This window comes from Vulpes vulpes, chromosome X, assembly GCF_048418805.1.
Source record: "Vulpes vulpes isolate BD-2025 chromosome X, VulVul3, whole genome shotgun sequence".
Lineage (NCBI taxonomy): Eukaryota > Metazoa > Chordata > Mammalia > Carnivora > Canidae > Vulpes > Vulpes vulpes.
Genome location: NC_132796.1, coordinates 40,977,532 through 40,998,465, shown reverse-complemented (window position 1 = coordinate 40,998,465; position 20,934 = coordinate 40,977,532). Strand labels below are relative to the sequence as shown.

The 20,934-nt window shown below is 42.4% G+C and overlaps 1 protein-coding gene across 1 annotated transcript; it reads left to right on the top strand.

The window, feature by feature from the left end:
• The first annotated feature begins 18,651 nt into the window (after positions 1-18,651).
• NOL12 (nucleolar protein 12) lies at positions 18,652-19,959 on the top strand. Its single transcript, XM_072743496.1, is given in 6 exon segments — positions 18,652-18,819; positions 19,187-19,312; positions 19,314-19,475; positions 19,477-19,546; positions 19,549-19,669; positions 19,671-19,959. Coding segments are annotated over 6 exon segments (936 nt in total).
• The last annotated feature ends 975 nt before the right edge of the window (positions 19,960-20,934 follow it).

Below are 20,934 nucleotides of genomic sequence, written 5' to 3'. Positions count from 1 at the left end.
GTTGGTGAGGATGTGGCAAAAGGGGAACCCTCATGCACTGTTAGTGGGGATATAAACTAGTGAAGCCTAAAGCAAACAGCATAGAGGTTCCTCAAAAAATAAAAAATAGAGGGATGCTTAGGTGGCTCAGCAGTTGAGCATCTGCCTTTGACTCAGGTCATGATCCCAGGGTCCTGGGATCGAGTCCCACATCGGGCTCCTCGCAGGGAGCCATATATAATGGAATATTATTCAGCCATGAGAAAGAAGGAAATCTTGCCATCTGCAGCAACACGGATGAAATTTAAGGGCAGGGCAGCCCTGGTGGCCCAGTGGTTTAGCACTGCCTTCAGCCCAGGGTGTGATCCTGGAGACCCGGGATCGAGTCCCACGTCAGGTTCCCTGCATGGAGCCTGCTTCTCTCTCTGCCTCTCTCTCTCTCTTTCTATCTCTCATGATAAATAAATAAAACCTTTTTTTAAAAAAAAGAAAGAAATTTAAGGGCATTATGCTAAGACAAAGGAAGATAGCTAGTGTATGATCTCACTTGCACGAGGAATCTAAAAAGGCCAAACTCAGAGAACCAGAGAGTAAAATGGTGGTTACCAGAGGCTGGAGGGGTGAGGGAAAACGGGGTGATATTGGTCAAAAGGTACAAACTCCCAGTTAGAAGATTAACAAAATCTGGGCATCCAATGTACGGAATGGTGATTCTAACTAATGAAACTGTATCGTATACTTTCATATTGCGCTAAGAGCGTAGATCTTAAATGTTCTCACCACAAAAAAGAATTGGTAACTGTCTGACGGGATGGAGGTGGTAGCTACTGCCAAGGTGGTAATGATTTTGCGATATATAAATGTATCAAGTCAACGTGCCCTACACCCTAAACTTATATAGTGTTGTATGTCCATTATATCAAGGCTGAAGGTAAAAACCTGCTTAGGATGGGTATGGTCTTTCTTAAAGAAAATCACAAAAGTACAGCTTATAAGGCAAAAATGTGGTAAATATCATCAATTTCAGAAGACTTCCTGCTCAATCAAGGGGCCCTAGACAAAGCTGATAGACACATGAAAAATTGGGAGAAGGTATTTAAATGTCTGACAGCAACCAAGGACAATATCTAGTATATCCAAGGAACTTCTGCAAATCAGTAACCACGACAAAAGGGACTTGGGGCACCTGAGTGGCTCAGCAGTTGAGCATCTGCCTTTGGCTCAGGTCATGGTCCCAGGGTCCTGGGATCAAGTCCCACATCAGACTCCCTGCTCGGTGGAATCCTGTTTCTCCTTCTCCCTCTGCCCCTCCCCTCCACTCATTCTCTCTCTCTCTCTCTCTCTCTCTCTCTGGCCCTCTTTCTCTCAAATAAATAAATGGAATCTTTAAAAAATAAAAATAAATAAAACAGGTGTGATATATTATTTACACCCATGAAGTCATCATAAATTGGAGAGCTGGATCATGCCACATTTTGGCAGGAATGAGGGAACAGACCAACTCCATGCCCAGTGGGTGACAGCAGCCCTTTGAGAGCGCCATCTGGCATTGCTTATTTAAGTATAGCTAAGTCCTATGACTTAGAAATCTGACACCTCAGCAAATATCCCCAGGGCAAATCTTGTCCTCACAGTGGACATAGATGAGGATCTAGATTGTTTGGAGGCAGCATGGGTGTCTGATACTGATGGATAAGCACCATGAGAGGCTAAGTAAGTAACATCAGAGAATCTTCACAAAACAAATTTTTTGTGAAGTATACTTCACAAAACAGAAATAATCCAACTAACTGTATGATCAATACCATTTGCATTAATATTTTAACTTAATAAGCTTTATTTTTAAAAACAGTTTTGGATTTGCAAAAAATTGATCAGATAGGGACGCCTGGGTGGCTTAGTGGTTGAGCGTCTGCCTTTGGCTTCAGGGCGTGATCCTGGGGTCCTGGGATGGAGTTCCATACTGGGCTTCTTGCAGGAAGCCTGCTTCTCCCTCTGCCTATGTCTCTGCCTCTCTCTGTGTCTCTCATGAATAAATAAATAAATAAATAAATAAATAAATAAATAAATAAATAAAATCTTTTTAAAAGTTGGTCAGATAGTGCACAGTTCCCATATACCCCCTCTCTCCACGGCTCACAGTTTCTCTTGTTAGTAAGATCTTGCATTTGTGTGATGTGTTTGTTACAACTCATAAGTTAATGTTGATACCTAATTATTAACTGAAGTCCATGGCTTACATTATGGCTTACTCTTGGCTTTGTACAGTTCTAGGAGTTTTGACAAATGAATGATGACATATATCTAGAATGAGAGCATCATACAGAATAGTTTCATAGCCCCAAACCTCCCCTTGCTCCACCTGTTCACCCTTCCCCCCACCCCATGCAACTCTGGCAACCACTGATCTTTTTACTATCATTTTTTAAAACATTTTTGTATTATTTATTTATTTATTTATTTATTTATTTATTTATTTATTTATTCAGAGAGAGAGAGGCAGAGACACAGGCAGAGGGAGAAGCAGGCTCTATGCAGGGAGCCCGAGGCGGGACTCGATTCCGGGTCTCCAGGATCACACCCCGGGCTGCAGGCAGCGCTAAACCGCTGCGCCGCCAGGGCTGCCCTAAAACATTTTTTATTGTGGTAAAGAACACATAACGTAAAAATTTGCCATCGTAACCATTTTAGGCACACAGTTCAGTAGTGCGAAGTATATCCACATTGTTGTGCAACAGATCTCAAGAACTTTTTCATCTCGCAAAACTGAAACTCTGCCCTCATTAGACAACTCCTCATTCCCTCCTCCTCACCCCCAGCTTCTGGTAACCACCATTCTACTTTCTATTTCTATGAATTTGACTATTTTATATACCTCATGAAAGTGAAATCCTACAATGTTTGTGTTTTTGTGACTGATTTATTTCACTTAGCATAAGGTCCTCAAGGTTCACCCATGTTGTAGCGTGTGTCAGAATTTCACTGCCTTTCTAACACTGAGTAATATCTCATTACATGTATATACCACACTTTGTTTATCCACTCATCCATCCATGGACATCTGAGTTGCTTGTACCTCTTAGCAATTGTGAATAGTGCTGCTATGAACGTGGGTATACACGTCTCTATTGTATTGCCTTTTCCAGAATGTCATATAGTTGGAACCATACAGAATGTAGCCTTTACAGATTTGCTTCTTTCATTGAGCAATATGTATTTAAAGTTCCTCCGTGTAGGGGCGCCCCAGTGGCTCAGTCAGTTAAGGGCCCAACTCTTGATTTCGGCTCAGGTCATAATCTCAGGGTCTTGAGATCAAACCCTGCATCAAGCTCTGAATCAGGCTCTGAATTGGGCATGAAGCCTGCTTGAGATTCTCACTCCCTCTCTCAACCTCTCCTCCCTCTCTAAAAACTAAGTAAATAAAATAAAAAATAAAAAAAAATTTAAAAAATTTTAAAGAAAAAGTTCTTTCATGGCTTAATAGCTTTTTAAAAATAATTGAATAATATTGCATCATGTGGATGCACCATGTGGTTTGTTTTTTTCATTCACCTTTTGAAGGACATTTTGGTTGCTTCCAGTATCAGCAATTATGATTAAAGCTACCATAGGCATTGTTGCCTAGGTTTTGGTGTGGCTGGAAGTTTTCGATTCATTCAGGTTAATACCTCAGAGCACGGGACGCCTGGGTGGCTCAGCGGTTGAGCATCTGCCTTCAGCCCAGGGTCTGTTCCAGGGGTCCTGGGATCGAGTCCCACATCGGGCTCCCTGCATGGAGCCTGCTTCTCCCTCTGCCTGTGTCTCTGCCTCTGTGTGTGTGTCTCTCATGAATAAATAAATAAAATCTTTTAAAGAATAATAATAAAATGAAGTGGAAAGGTTGGAAAATATAATAAAGTAGATGAAATGTTGTGTAAGCAATTGGGTCTGGTTACACAGTTCACTATTGGCCTACATGTTCCAATTTGGGAAAGTGACTGGGTTTCTAGAGGCTAAAGGTCATGGAAATTCAGTTCTGAAATACAGTGCAAGATAATGATGGGGTATAGTCATGTTCAGAAGGAGTGTGTGGTTGATACAAAAGTGTGGAGTCTTGGTCTTGCTAGTAGCAGGCAATAGATGTTTCGTTTTCAGGATATCTGTGAAAAGACAAGCTTCCTGCCCCTGTGGACCATCTTGATTACAATTTGAAGTTTTGGTCTGGTGGCAGCTATGCTGCTTTCTTCTATTACTTTTTGCTTGTATAAAAACTTAATGGAGATGTTTGCTTCTGGCACGATCAACTTGATAAATTCTCGCCCCAAAAAGCAACTCCAAAAGCTGGAGGGAAAAAAACTGTCAAAAGCAACCACTTTGGTCCCCTGGAATTAGACCAAATGCACACTGCAAATTGAGAAGTGTTTTATTCATCAAAACTGTGGCTCAAAGCAGCCATAGTTTGTGGTGTGTTTATCCAGTAGTGGTCCAATCCCTCCTCCAGTGCTGTTGGTACAGTAGTTTGAACAGGGCAGAGCAGGCCAGGAAAAAGCTTTACTGTAGCTGCTAGGGACGGTTAACATGACTTGGAGCATGGCCAGTTTAAGTGACTCTCTCAGCAGCAAGCAAAGGGAGGGGGACCAGCAGTGACATTAGCAGGACCGGACAGCCAGTTGGGGGCAGGCAATGGACTGGTCTACTGGGAATTGAACGCGGAGGTCTAGGAGGTGAGATACCAACAGGAGACCTGATAAACTCCCTAGGTCTTGAGCAGACTGGAGGCTATGCGCATGTGCAGCAGGATCAGAACAAACCCAAATCACCCACATTGTCTCTGGCTTACTGAGCCTGTGGACACACAGGAGACGTGAGCAAACGCAGTGAAAAAATAAAAGCCAGGGCAGACCTGTCAAGGGCCTGAGGTTTGAATGTACAGTCCAGCAGTAAAGCGAGTCAAATATGGCTTGACGTGTTCTGATCCATCTGTGGCTGGATACTAAGCTGTATAGAAAGGGGTGACCCCTTGAAAGCCATCTTAAGTACAAAAAACAAAACAGACCCCAGTAGTCATCAGTGGCTGTACACCTTGTAGGGGAAACAGACTTCACAGATTTATTTTGGCTATAAAACCTGAGCAAGGATGCGTGGGTGGCTCAGTGGTTGAGCATCTGCCTTTGGCTCAGGTGGTGATCCTGGGGTCCCGGGATCGAGTCCCACATCAGGCTCCCCACAGGGAGTCTGCTTCTCCCTCTGCTTATGTCTCTGCCTCTCTGTGTTTCTCATGAATAAAAAAATAAAATCTTAAAAAAAAAAAACCTGAGCAAAATGCACGAACCAGCTCTTTGAGAGTTCTGAAAAGTAAAACAGAGAAGGAAACCCGAATCTGAGGTACTGATGAAATGACAGTGAGTTTACCATTTTCTTCCCATCCAGCCTGAGCTAAATCTGATTGAAATGGGAAGTGAGGACTGTGGTACAGAAAAAGATCCCAGAGAAGCCCTTCAGTTCTGGTGTGAGGAATAGAAAAGAGAAACCCTTCATGCTCAGAAAGAGTGTAGAGATCCCCCACCGTTTAATTTTTATTTTTATTTTATTTTTAATTTTATTTTTATTTTCTCTGCTCTCCTGTCCCTAGGCCTCCAAACAATATCATGGTGCCATAAGCAGAGGCCATAGGAGACCTCATAGGAGCCCCAACTCTGAGGGAGGGGAAACTTCCTTTCCAGTAGGTGGAGCTCTGGGCCTCCCTCTCTCCCTCCCCAGAGTGAAGAACTTGGTAAAGCAACCTCATAAAATTATTTATGAACTCCAGAGGTCAGTAAACTTGTTCTGTATAGGGCCAGGCAGGAAATATTTTAGACTTTGTGCACCATACAGGCTCTGTCACAACTACCCAACTCTGCCATTATAGCAGAAAGGCAACCAACACACCACCAAATGAGTGTGTCTGGTTCCAATAAAACTTTATTTACAAAAACAGGCAGTGGACTGGTGTCAGCTCCCAGGTTATATGTAGTTTGCTGGCCTAGGGCGTAGAGGAATGAAAACTTAGCTGTACACAGAAACCAGTACAAGAATGTTGATTACAGGCCTATCCATACTTGCCCCAAACTGGAAACAACCCAAATGTCTTTCAATGATAAACGTGTAAACAAACTGGGATTTCATACAACAGAACATACAAACCATGCTGAGTATGGTCAGCAATAAAAAGGAATGAACCATTGATACATGCATCAACATGGATGAATTTTAAAATATTATGGGCAGCCCAAGTGGCTCAGCGGTTTAGCGCTGCCTTCAGCCCAGGGTGTGATCCTGGAGACCTGGGATCGAGTCCCACGTCAGGCTTCCTGCATGGAGTCTGCTTCTCCCTCTGCCTGTGTCTCTGCCTCTGTGTGTGTGTGTCTCTCATGAATAAATAAATAAAATCTTTTAAAAAATATGCTGAGTGAAAGAGCCCAGACTCACAATGTTATATACTGTAACCTAAAGAAAGGTTCCTAATGATTCCAGTTATATTGCATTCTGGTAAAAACAAAACTATAAGGATGGAGACAGATCAGTGGTTGTCAAGGGTTGGGATGAGGGAGAGGTTTGATTATAAAGGAGAAGCATGAGAGAATTTTTTAAGATAGAAAACTGTTGTGTATACAGATTTCCATGGTGGTTATGTGATTCAATATATGTGTTAAAGCTCATTGAACCGTACACTAAAACAAATCAATTTTACTGTATGCAAATATTAAAATAATAATAATATCTTTGCATAAGAAAAATAAAACTACACTCTAGGTGGAAAATGCTGGCTATAAAACTGTTGGATGACATTATAGAACAACATTAAATAATCTCAGCTGATAGAAGGCTTTCCACAGTAAGTTATAAAATACAAAAGCCATAAGGAAATATATTGACAAATATTATCCCATATAAGTTCAAAATTCCTGCACAATAGAAGATTACAAATAACATTGAAAGATAAACCACAAAAGTATAATGAAGGTTGGTATCCAAAATCAAGAATTCCAACCAACCAACAGGAAGATTTTTTTTAACCCAGTAGAAAAACAGGTAAGTGATATGATGATTTATAGAAAATCAATTTATTTTTCTTATGCAAAGATATTATTATTATTATTTTAAAATTTGCATACAATAAAATTGACTTGTTTTAGTCAATTTTAGTGTTTTAGTGTACGGTTCAATGAGCTTTAACAACTGATTTAGGAAATTATGCTTAACACTAGAGAAGCACAGAGGTATTTAAAGACATGCAAATTAAAACAAAAAAAGATTTCATTTTGCTTGATCTAAAGATTTTATTTATTTATTTGACAGAGAGAGAGAGAGAGAGAGAGAGAGAGAAAGCACAAGCAGGGGGAGCAGCAGGTAGAGGGAGAGAGAAAAGCAGGCTCCCTGCAGAGCAGGGAGTCCCAATGTGGGACTCGACCAATGGACCCTAGGATCATGACCCAATGGACCCTAAGATCATGACCCAATGAACCCTAGGATCATGATATGAGCAGAAGGTAGACACTCAATCAACTGAGCCACACAGGCACCCCAGCTTTGCTTGATCTAAACAATGTATACAACATTGGAGAGAGACTATGTAATTGGCAGAATCATCCACTCATAAACATACACTGGTTCTGCCTTTTGGAGAATAAATGGGTAGGTTTTCAGAAAAAGATGTATTCATTTATTTTAGAGAGATATGGGGAGGGGCAGAGGGAGGGGAAAATCTTAAGCAGACTCCCCACCGAGCACGGAGCCCTACATGCAGGGATCCATCTCATGACCCTGGAATCATGACATGAGCCAAAATCAAAAGTCAGACCCTCAACTACCTGAACCACGCAGGTACCCAGAATCTGGCAGTTTTATTAAAATTAAGAGTGCCCATCTTTGTCTTAGGAATTCTATTTCTAGATACTCATTCTCTTAATAAAAGATTCACATGGATACCCACAGAATCATGTACCAAGGAATTTGCTGAGCATTCCAATGAAAACTTAGAAATGACCTAAAAGTTCACTAATAGGGAAATGGCAAAACAATGGCATTCCCCACCTATGGAGTCCTGACAATGTAGCAATTAAAAATGGTGACGTAATGAGTATATTCATTTCCTTTTGCTGCTGTGACAAATTACCACAGTTTGTGGTTTGAAATAGCATGAAAGTTCTAAACAGGTCTCCAGGGCTAAACTTAAGGTGTTCCCAAGGCTGCATTCCTTCTACAGGCTCAAGGGAAGAATTCATTTTCTTGCCCTTCCCACCTTCTAGAGGTCACCTACAAGCATTCCTTGGCGTATGATCCCATTTTTCGTCTTCAAAAGATCAACATAAGAATCTCTCTCTCGGGGATCCCTGGGTGGCTCAGCGGTTTAGCGCCTGCCTTCAGCCCAGGGCGTGATCCTGGGGTCCCGGGATCCAGGCCCACATCGGGCTCCCGACATGGAGCCTGCTTCTTCCTCTGTCTGTGTCTCTGCCTCTCCCTCTGCATCTCTCATGAATAAATAAATAAATATTTAAAAAAAAAAAAAAGGAATCTCTCTCTCTCTGTCTCTCTGTGTCTTCCTCCCTCCCTCTTCTACTTTTCTCTCTTTCTTTTAAATTTCTAATTTTTTTTAAATTTTTATTTATTTATGATAGTCACAGAGAGAGAGAGGCAGAGACACAGGCAGAGGGAGAAGCAGGCTCCATGCACCGGGAGCCCGACGTGGGACTCGATCCCGGGTCTCCAGGATCGCGCCCTGGGCCAAAGGCAGGTGCCAAACCGCTGCGCCACCCAGGGATCCCGATTCCAGGGATTTTGATGTGGATATCTTTGAAGGAGTCATTATTCTGAATACCACAGGTAGCTTTATATGTATCAATATGGAAAACTCTCTGATCTCTATATATTTTTTAAAGATTTTATTTATTTATTCATGAGAGATACAGAGAGAAGCAGAGACATAGACAGAGGGAGATGTAGGCCCTCTGCAGAGAGCCTGATTCAGGACTTGATCCCAGGATCCTGGATCATGACCTGAGCCAAAGGCAGACACTCAACCATTGAGCCACCCAGGTGCCCCTCAACCTATATTTTTAATTAGAAAAGCAATTGGCAGGGAAATAAGAATATTCCCATAAAAGGAAAAACCACAAACTATGCATTTTTCTATGTACAGTATATATGTAAATATATAGAAAATGGTCTGGAGGGACATCCAGTAAGCTGACCCAGAGCAGTGACCTCACTGGCTTCGAGGATTGGAGTGGATGGTCAAGTGTAGGACAATCAGTTCAGTCCAGGGCAGGTCAGAGAGCTGCAGAAGAGATTTATTCAGCAGGTGGAATGAATAACTTACATTTATTATGTGAAAGAATGGACTTGGGGCCAGATTACCTGGATTCAAATGCCAGCACCAGTAGTTTCTAGCCTGTGATTTGGGGTGACATGAGATAATAGAAAATACATATTGGTTTCTGTTCCCGGTTCCTGGCACAGAGCTCCAAAACTCCTTGTAATTTCCTAAGTGATAAGAGCACTTCTAGCACCTTTTGTTCTAATATTTGGTCTTTGACCCTGGTTCTTGACACAGGGCTCCTGAAACTCTTGTAATTGCCTGGGTGATGAGAGTGTCTTTTATTCTAATAAGGCAACAAAAAATCTTTAAAAAAATAATAATAAGGCAATAGTGGGTGGTCTCTCAGATGAGGGCTGGTCACTGGAAAGATCAAGCCATGATTAGACTCTTGGGAGTTTCAGCCCCACCTCCATTCTCTCGAAAAAGGAGAAAGGCTGAAAATGGAGTTAATGAGTAGCCATGGCTAAATGGTGAAGCCGCTATAAAATCCCAAGAATATGGGGTACAGAGAGATTCTGAGTTGGCGAACATGTGGAGATGCTGAGAGAATGCCACCTGGAAGAGGGCATGGAAGCTCTGTCCCCTTTCCCCATACCTAACACTAACCAGTTCATCTGTATCCTTTATCATAGTCCTTTATAATAAACTGTTTTCCTGGGGCACCTGGGTGGCTCAGTCAGTTGGGCAACCAAATCTTGATTCCAGCTCAGGTCATGATCTCAAGGTCGTGAGATCATGTCCTGAGTGGGTCTCCAAGCTCTGTGGGAAGTCTGCTTGGGATTCTCTTCCTCTCCCTCTGCCCTTCCTCCTGCTCTCTCTTTCTCTCACTCAAATAAATAGAAAAATAAAATCTTTTATTTTATTTTTTTAAAGATTTATTTATTCATGAGAGACAGAGAGAGAGGCAGAGACACAGGCAGAAGGAGAAACGGGCTCCTCACAGGGAGCCCGATATGGGACTCAATCCCAAATCCTAGGATCATGACCCAAGCCAAAGGCAGGCACACAACTGCTGGGCCACCCAGGCATCCCAAAATAAAAACTTTAAAAAAAAATAAAACAAACTGTTTTCCTGAGTTCTGTACACCACTCTAGCAAATTAACCAAACCCAAATAGGGGACCATAGGAACTTCTGATTTATAGCCCATCAGTCAGAAGCACAGGTGACAACCTGGGACTTAGGATTCGCATCTGATGTAGGGGAAGGAGGTAGTCTTGTGGGACTGAGTCCTTAAACTGTGGGATCTGACCCTCTGTCTAGGTAGATCATGTCAGAATGAATTAAATTGTAGGACACTCCTTCTGGTGTCACAGAGAATCGCATGGTGTGGGGAAAACCCTCCATACATTCGGTGATCAGAAGTGTCAGAGGTGAAGTGCTCTGTGCAAGAGTAAGCAGACTCACAGGAGGGAGAACAGTCGGTTTTACCTACACTGGTACTTAAACTTTCTGTGCTTACATATTCTCAAATAATAAAACAGGGAAAACTCAGATTACCTTTCTTATCAGTTGGTTGTGGGGTATATGTGGAGTGCCAACAGTGCTACCTGTTACATAAGTGTTCGCTGCTATTATTATTATTATTATTATTATTATTACCTAATATGTGGAAATATTGATAAAATTTATGCCACTAGGAAGAATTCCAAGTTCAGTTATTGGTAAGTATACAGAAAACTAAACAAACCCCTAAACCAGACAATTATTAATGGTAAGGGAAACGAAAAGATGAGCAGGAAAGGAAAAATAATCAAACCACACAACATGGCTTAGCTGTGAATAGCTTACATGGTCAAAAAAAATAAATACTGACCATAGATCTAACCAAGTTACACAATCATATTAGGAGGTTGGAGCTTGGGAAGTAAGGGTGTGAATACAGGGGGGTGGCATGCATGGGAGAAAGCTAAATCCTTATCTCCTGTGCTAGAAAGATGAAACACAATGCCTGCTAAAGAACAAACGAGCAATATATGTATGTAATTTACAGATGGGAGGTAGCAAAAGAATCAATTACATGAATTCAAAGTAGTTTCCCCTTTGAGAAGCTGGAAAGGGGGCCAAGGAGTCAGGCCTTAGAGAAATTTGCCAATTTCTACTAAATGCAGGTCTAATGTTGTTTTTTGTTTGTTTTGTTTGTTTATTGAAATATAATTAACACACAGTGGTGTAGCCCCTGTGGAAAACAGTATGGAGGTTCCCCAAAAGATTGCAAATAGAACTACCATATGATCCAGTAATTTCACTACTGGCCATTTACCCAAAGATATGAAAACAGTCATTCAAAAAAATACATACAACACTGTGTATACTGCAGTAATATTTACAATAGCCAATATATGGAAGAAACCCAAGTGTCCATCAACTGTTGAATGGAGAAAGAAGACGTAGATATAACCAATGGGATAGTACTCAGCATGAAAAAGGATGAGGTCTTGAGATTGGCAAAAACATGGGTGGATCTAGGGGTACCTGGATGGCTGAGTCAGTTAAGTGTCTGCCTACAGGTCAGGTCATGATCTTGTGGTCTTGGGATCAAGCTCCACTTTGGGCTCCCTGCTCAGTGGGGAGTCTGCTTCTCCCTCTCCCTCTACCCCTCCTCCCTGGCTTGTGTTATCTCTCCCTCTCTCTCTCAAATAAATAGATAAAATCTTTTTTTTTAAAACATGGGCAGGTACTGAGGGCAAGATGGTAGAAGAGTACAGGTCCTCAACTCACCTAGTCCCCCCAACTTACCTAGATAGCTTTCTTTTTCTTTAAGATTTTATTTATTTATTCATGAGAGACACACAGAGGCAGAGACACAGGCAGAGGGAGAAGCAGACTCCACTCAGGGAGCCTGATATGGGACTCGATCCGGGGACCCCAGGATCACGCCACAAGCTGAAGGCAGGTGCCAAACCGCTGAGCCACCCAGGGATCCCCACTTAGATAGCTTTCAAATCATCCTGAATACCGACGAATTCAACCTGATATTTAAAGAGAGAACAGATGGGGATCCCTGGGTGGCGCAGTGGTTTGGCGCCTGCCTTTGGCCCAGGGCACGATCCTGGAGACCTGGGATCGAATCCCACATCGGGCTCCCGGTGCATGGAGCCTGCTTCTCCCTCTGCCTGTGTCTCTGCCTCTCTCTCTCTCTCTCTATGTGACTATTATAAATAAATAAAAATTAAAAAAAAAAATAAAAAAAAAAATAAAGAGAGAACAGATGGAATGCTACAGAGAGAAGGGTTTTCACTTCTAGCAAGAATCATCTAGGGTGAAATTTACTTAGGTCGTGGTTAATATTCTTGACTCAGCCCATTCATACAGCCACTCTGCACTGAGCAAAATGACTAGAAGGAAGAGCTCACCACAAAAGAAAGAATCAGAAACAGTACTCTCTGCCACAGAGTTACAGAATATGGATTACAATTCGATATCAGAAAGCCAATTCAGAAGCACAATTATAAAGCTACTGGTGGCTCTGGAAAAAAGCATAAAATATTCAAGAGACTTCATGACTGCAGAATTTAGATCTAATCAGGCCAAAATTAAAAAACAATTAAATGAGATGCAATCCAAACTGGATGTCCTAACTGCTAGGGTTAATGAGGTGGAAGAGAAAGTGAGTGACATAGAAGACAAGTTGCTGGTAAGGAAGGAAGCTGAGGAAAGAAGAGAAAAACAATTAAAAGACCATGAGGAAAGGTTAAGGGAAATAAATAATAGCCTCAGAAGGAAGAATCTATGTATAATTGGGGTCCCAGAAAGCGCAGAGAGGGACAAAGGGCCAGAAAGCATATTTGAACAAATCATACCTGAGAACTTCTCCAATTTGGGGAGGGAAACAGGCATTCAGATCCAGGAGATAGAGAGGTACCCCCTAAAATTAATAAAAAACCATTCAACACCTTGACATTTAATAGTGAAACTTGCAAATTCCAAAGATAAAGAGAAGATCCTTAAAGCAGCCAGAGACAAGAGATTCTTAACTTATATGGGGAGAAATATTAGATCACCAGCAGACCTCTCCACAGAGACCTGGCAGGCCAGAAAGGGCTGGTAGGATATATTCAGGGTCCTAAATGAGAAGAACATGCAGCCAAGAATATTTTATCCAGCAAAGCTCTCATTCAGAATAGGAGAGATAAAGAGCTTCCAAGATAGGCAGAAACTGAAAGAATATGTGACCACCAAACTAGCTCTGCAAGAAATATTAAGGGGGACTCTGTAAAATAAAGAGGAAGCCCAAAGAAATAAGCCACAAAAACAGGGACTGAATAGGTATTGTGATGACACTAAATTCATATCTTCCAATAGTTACTCTGAACGTGAATGGGCTAAATGATCCCATCAAAAGACGCAGGGTTTCAGACTGGATAAAAAAAGCAAGACCCATCTATTTGTGATCTACAAGAGACTCATTTTAAACGTAAGGATACCTACAACCTGAAAATGAAAGGTTGGAGAACCATTTACCATTCAAATGGTCCTCAAAAGAAAGCAGGGGTAGCAATCCTCATATCATATAAATTAAAGTTTATCCCAAAGACTGTAGTAAGAGATGAAGAGGGACAATATATCATATTTAAAGGATCTATCCAACAAGAGGACCTAATAATCATGAATATTTATGCCTCTAATGTGGGAGCTAAAAGTATATCAATCAATTAATAACCAAAGTAAAGACATACTTAGATAATAATATATTAATTGTAGGAAACTTCAACACAGCACTTTCTGCAAATGACAGATCTTCTAAGCAGAACATCACCAAAGGAACAAGGGCCTTAAATGATACACTAGATCAAAGATATTTCCCAGATATATACAGAACATTCCATCCTATTGCAACAGAATACACATTCTTCTCAAGCGTACATGGAACTTTCTCCAGAATAGACCACATACTGGGTCACAAATCACGTCTCAACTAATACCAAAAGATTAGGATTGTCCCCTGCATATTTTCAGACCACAATGCTTTGAAACTAGAACTCAATCACAAGAAGAAATTTGGAAGAAACTCAAACACGTGGAGGTTAAAGAGCATCCTAGTAAAAGATGAATGGGTCAACCAGGAAATTAGAGAAAAATTAAAAAGATTCATGGAAACTAATGAAAATGAAGATACAACCATTCAAAAACGTTGGGATACAGCAAAAGCAGTTCTAAGAGGGAAATACATCCAATACAAGTATCCCTCAAAAAATTGGAAAAAAAATACACAAGCTAACCTCACACCTAAAGGAACTGTTAACAGAACAGTGAATAAAACCTACACCAAGCAGAAGAAGAGAGATAATAAAGATTTGAGTAGAAATCAATGAAATAGAGACCAGAAGAACTGTAGAACAAATCAACAAAACCAGGAGTTGGTTCTTTGAAAGAATTAATAAGATAGATAAACCATTAGCCAACCTTATTAAACAGAAAAGAGAAAAGACTCAAATTAATAAAATCATGAATGAAAGAGGAGAGATTACAACCAACACCAAGGAAATACAAACGATTTAAAAAATGTATTATGAGCAGCTATACGTCAATAAATTAGGCAATCTAGAAGGAATGGATGCATTTCTGGAAAACCACAAATTACCAAAACGGGAACAGGAAGAAATAGAAAACCTGAACAGGCCAATAACCAGGGAGGAAATTGAAGCAGTCATCAAAAACCTCCCAAGACACAGAAGTCCAGGGCCAGATGGCTTCCCAGGGGAATTCTATCAAAATTTAAAGAACAAATAATACCTATTCTACTAAAGCTGTTCCAAAGGATAGAAAGGGACAGAATACTTCCAAACTCATTTTTTTCAAACTCGTCTTATGAGGCCAGCATCATCTTGATTCCAAAATCAGACAAAGAAAAAACAAAAAAACAAAACAAAACAAAATCATACAAAGACCCCAAGAAAAAGGAGAATTATAGACCAATATCCCTGATGAACAGGGATGCAAAAATTCTCAACAGGATACTAGCCAATAGGATCCAACAATACATTAAGAAGATTATTACCATGACCAAGTGAGATTTATCCCCGGGATGCAAGGGTGGTTCAACACTCATAAAACAATAAATGTGATCACATCAACAAGAGAAAAAACAAGAACCATATGATCCTCTCAATAGATGCAGAGAAAGAATTTGACAAAATCCATTCCTAATCAAAACTCTTCAGAGTGTAGAGATAGATGGAACATTTCTCAGCATCTTATTAATTTTTAAAGATTTTATTTATTTATTCATGAAAGACACAAGAATAGAGAGAGGCAGAGACACAGGCAGAAGGAGAAACAGGCTCCATGCAGGGAACCTGATGTGGGACTCAATCCTGGGTTTCCAGGATCACACCCTGGACTGAAGGTGTCGCTAAACCGCTGAACTACCTGGGCTGCCCTCCTCAGCATCTTAAAAGTCATCTATGAAAATCCCACAGCAAATATCATTCTCAATGGGGAAACACTGGGAGTCTTTCCCCTAAGATCAGGAACACGACAGGGATGTCCATTCTCACCACTGCTATTCAACATAGTACTAGAGGTCCTAGCCTCAGCAATCAGGCAACAAAAAGAAATAAAAGGCATTCAAATTGGCAAAGAAGAAGTCAAACTCTCCCTCTTTGTAGATGACATGATACTGTACATAGAAAACCCAAAAAACTCCACCCCAAGATTGTTAGAACTCATACAGTAAATTGGCAATGTGGCAGGATACAAAATGTACGCCCAGAAATCAGTGGCATTTCTGTACACTAACAATGAAACTGAAGAAAGAGAAATTAAGGAATCAATCCCATTTACAATTGCACCCAAAAGCATAAGATACCTAGGAATAAACCTAACCAAAGAGGTAAAGGATCTATACCCTAAAAACTACACAATACTTCTGAAAGAAATGGAGGAAGACACAAAGAGATGGAAAAATACTCCATGCTCACAGATTGGAAGAATTAACATTGTGAAAATGTCTATGCTACCCTAGGGCAATTTACACATTCAGTTCAATCCCTATCAAAATACCATGGACTTTCTTCAGAGAATGGGAACAAATCATCTTAAGATTTGTGTGGAATCAGAAAAGACCCTGAATAGCCAGGGGAATACTGAAAAAGAAAACCAGACCCGGGGGCATCACAATGCCGGATTTCAAGTTGTATTACAAAGCTGTGATCATCAAGACAGTGTGGTACTGGCCCAAAAACAGACACATAGATCAATGGAACAGAATAGAGAACCTAGAAATGGGCCCTCAAGTGTATGGTCAACTAATATTCAACAAAGCAGGAAAAACCATCCACTGAAAAAAGGACAGTCTCTTCAATAAATGGTGCTGGGAAAATTGGACAGCCACATGCAAAAGAATAAAACTGGACCATTCTCTTACCCCATACACAAAGATAAACTCAAAATGGCTGAAAGATCTAAATGTGAAACAAGAATTCATCAAAATCCTAGAGGAATAAATAAATAAAATCTTTAAAAAAAATCCTAGAGGAGAACACAGGCAACACCCTTTTTGAACTTGGCTACAGCAACTTCTTGCAAGATACATCTAGGAAGGCAAGGGAAATCAAAGCAAAAATGAACTATTGGGACTTAATCAAGATTGAAAGCTTCTGCACAGCAAAAGAAACAGTCAACAAAACTAAAAGATAGCCTACACAATGGAGAAGATATTTACAAATGACCTATCAGATAAAGGGCTAGTATCCAAGATTTTTTTTAATTTTTATTTATTTTTATTTATTTATGATAGTCACAGAGAGAGAGAGGCAGAGACATAGGCAGAGGGAGAAGCAGGCTCCATGCACCGGGAGCCCGATGTGGGATTCGATCCCGGGTCTCCAGGATCGCGCCCTGGGCCAAAGGCAGGCGCCAAACCGCTGCGCCACACAGGGATCCCGGTATCCAAGATTAATAAAGAACTTATTATACTCAACAGCAAAGAAACAATCCAGTCATGAAATGGGCGAAAGACATGAACAGAAATTTCACCAAGGAAGACATAGACATGGCCAAGAAGCACATGAGAAAATGCTCTGCATCACTGGCCATCAGGGAAATACAAATCAAAACCACAATGAGATACCACCTCACACCAGTGAGAATGGTGAAAATTAACAAGACAGAAAACAACAGATATTGGAGAGGATGTGGAGAAAGGGGAACCCTCTTGCACTGTTGGTGGGAATGTGAACTGGTGCAGCCACTCTGGAAAACTGTGTGGAGGTTCCTCAAGGAGTAAAAATAGAGCTATCCTACAACCCAGCAATTGCACTACTGGGGATTTACCCCAAAAATACAAAAGCAGTGAAAACACCGGGACACCTGCACAATAGCCAAACTGTGGAAGGAGCCTCAGTGTCCATCGAAAGATGAATGGATAAAGAAGATGTGGTCTATGTATACAATGGAATATTACTCAGCCATTAGAAATGACAAATACCCACCATTTGCTTCGACGTGGATGGAACTGGAGGGTATTATGCTGAGTGAAGTAAGTCAATCGGAGGAGGACAAACATTATATGGTCCCATTCACGGGGAATATAAAAAAATAGTGAAAGGGATTAACGGGGAAAGGAGAGAAAATGAGTGAAAATATCAGAGGGAGACAAAACATGAGAGACTCCTAACTCTGGGAAACAAACAAGGGGTAGTGGAAAGGGAGGTGGGCAGGGGGTTGGGGTGACTGGGTGACTGGCACTGAGGGGGGCACGTGACGGGATGAGCACTGGGTGGGGTGTTATGCTATATGTTGGCAAATCGAACTCCAATTAAAAATAAAATTAAAAATAAAAAATAAAAAAACATGGGCATACCTAGAGGGCATAATACTAAGTGAAATAAGTCAGTGAGAGGTGTAACCTTGATATAACTCATTTCTGTAATTAGTAACCTAATATGTTTTTAATTTGTTGATTTCATTTTGTTTCTCATTACGCTTTCTAGTTAGAGACACATCTACAGTTCACAGTCCTGGTGTTGATAGTTTGCCCTCTCTTTTCCCTGATCATAAATTTTACCAATTTACTTCGGCCGCTTAGTTATATGGCATCTTAGAAAAATCCTAAAGTTCAATGAAAACCAAAGGAGGTAATAATAAATCGATGAAGAAGTGATAAACCAGCCAGAACTTGTTCATTTATGTCCATGTCCTAGGACCCCAGCCACGTGGTCCTCACTCTCAGCAGAAAGATAGTGATCTACCTCAGGTGCATTGAATCTATAATCTGCACCCCCATGACCCATCTGCCCCTTTCTTCCGGCCCTGGTGACAGGTTAGGGCTGTCTCCTTAGAATGAATTCCTGTCCCTGGAGTCCTCTCACTCCTCACCTCACACGAGCTGCCATGTCCCTCTGCAGCCAGGACCGAGGACCACTGGGGAGCACTCTGGTTAGCTGGCATGTTCCTGCTGGGCCTCAACTCCCAGGCTCTCTTGCTGATGACTCTGCTCTTCCCAGGAGCTTGAAGTCAGGGGCGCACCTGTGGACTCAAACCAGCTGTGGGGGCCACGAGGTAGGGGCTGTGAGTAGGTCCTACAAACTCCACTATGGGGTCTGGCCCAGGTGCTCCGCAGATTCCAAGAAACCCTGGAAAGCCAGTGTCGACATGGTCATTCAGCATTCACCCCCCACAACATCTAAACATGTACTGGATAGGAGGTAGGTATTAAGGAATTGCTATCTTTGTTAGGTGTGTAAGGGTTTTGTGGTCATGTTAAGACAAGCAGTATTTAGTTATTGAAGGTATATACCGAAGTATTTATAGGTGAAATAACATCCGGGATTTTTAAAAAAAAATACTCTAGCACGGGCAAGATATACTGATGTCTGCAACTTATTTGGCAACACATTAAGAAACAAGGTAGATTGGGCCACGGCAGCCACGAAAGGCAGATGCTCGTGACCAGGGAGCCCTTCTCATTCTCAGCTTCAAGGAAAAGCAGAAGGAGTACCTGACATGTGTCCCCAATAGGAAGTCAGACAGAAGTCCAAAGAAGGAGGCTGTTGTCCTTAATCAAGCAGCAGTTCAAGGAGCAGAAGCTCTGTGAGGAGGGCCACCAGGAATACTTAAAGATGCTGGCAGAGAGGGGGAGGGCTCTGGAAGTGGGAGATGAGCTGCAGGGGCTGGTGACCACAAAGACCAAGCCGGTGCAGTATGACCACCCTAACCAATCACACAACCACTGTGACCACCATCAGCGACAGGGACCTGTCTGGGACCTGTCCGAGCAAGGGACCAGGCTGGAGTCCATGGAGGCAGCATTATCCATGGAGAAGCCAACCAGAGCCATACCCAGGAAGTCCAGAGCCTCCAAGCTACCCCGGCATATCTCCTCTCTCACAGTATTGCTGCATGTAGCGTCACAAGAAGGTCAAGAGCAAACACCCCGGACTGACCCCAGACTCCACCAAAAAGTACCTGAGAATCAGGAAGACCCAGCCCCACCAGCTGAGAGGCAAAGCCCTAGCAGAGCAGGGAGTGAGCCCCAGAACCAGGCCATGCTCCCTGCCTAGGCTGCAAGGACTCGTCCTGTCTCAGTATAGTTGTTCCCGTGACCCAGCCCACACTGGGGCGATGAGTCCACAGCCCAAAGTTGGGATGCCAGCACCTTTCCAGCCTGGGGCTTGGGCCCCAGAAGGGGCAGGTAGCTGAGAGCTGGTCTCTCCAGGCTTCCTTCAGAGCCAGGTTTGAGGCCGTCGGCCTTCATCAGATTTGTGAAACTAAGTGCACTTGTGGCTGGTTTGTCCTTGGCCTAGACGCTGTGCCAAGGGCAGGTTTCTGGGGTAGTGGGAACAGGTGGGCAAGTGGGTCCGTCCTCATTCTCCAGTAGTTTTCTCCGTGGGTACGAAGAGAGAGTGTTAGATCTGGGTCCCTAACCAGGAGTGAAGACCAGCATAACCACTGGCAGAATCCAGAGTCCACCTGCTGCTCTGGAAAGCAGGTACTGGGGCAGGTGGGTGAGCAATGCCAGGCTCTGCACTTACTGGTTGAGATTTGGGGCCCATCCCTTCTGCCTCCTGGCCTCCTGGTCTCCTCAGCTGAAACTGAAATGGTGGAAACAGCTGAATTCCCCACGCCCAAACATGGGCAGCTCCCCCAGGCTCCCAGCAGCTCTCAGCCGGGAGCGACAAGGAAGGAGTGATTAATGCTTTTTTAAAAGAAAGTGCATCTCTACTGGCCTGAAATCCTGGCCTTTTCAGAGCAGGGCCCTCAGCAGGCCAGCTGGTACTCTGCGGGGGCTGTCATTTCTTCACACTCCTTCCAGATCCAGCGGTGAAAACCAGCCCTGTCCCTCTCTATCCAGGCTTAGGAGTGGCCCACCTCACTTGCACGCAGCACAGTTTTCCTGACTGAGCAGGGCCATTGACAGAATCCAGTTCCACCTGCATCACGTAGATGTGGTGCCAGCGAGGACTCTCAGAGGACCTGTTGGACCCCTCCCTGCCACTTTCTGGTTCCTCTGATTCTGGGGCCAGAGCACAGGAATCTCGGGTTATATAACCCTGGTCAGGGGACCTATGTTGGGTCCTGGCAACTAGGATGCGAAAGGGAATGAGATGTGCCCTCAGCTGCCCGCAAATTTTATGGACTAGTGAGAGAGATGGTCAAGGTAACAGGGCAGTGCTG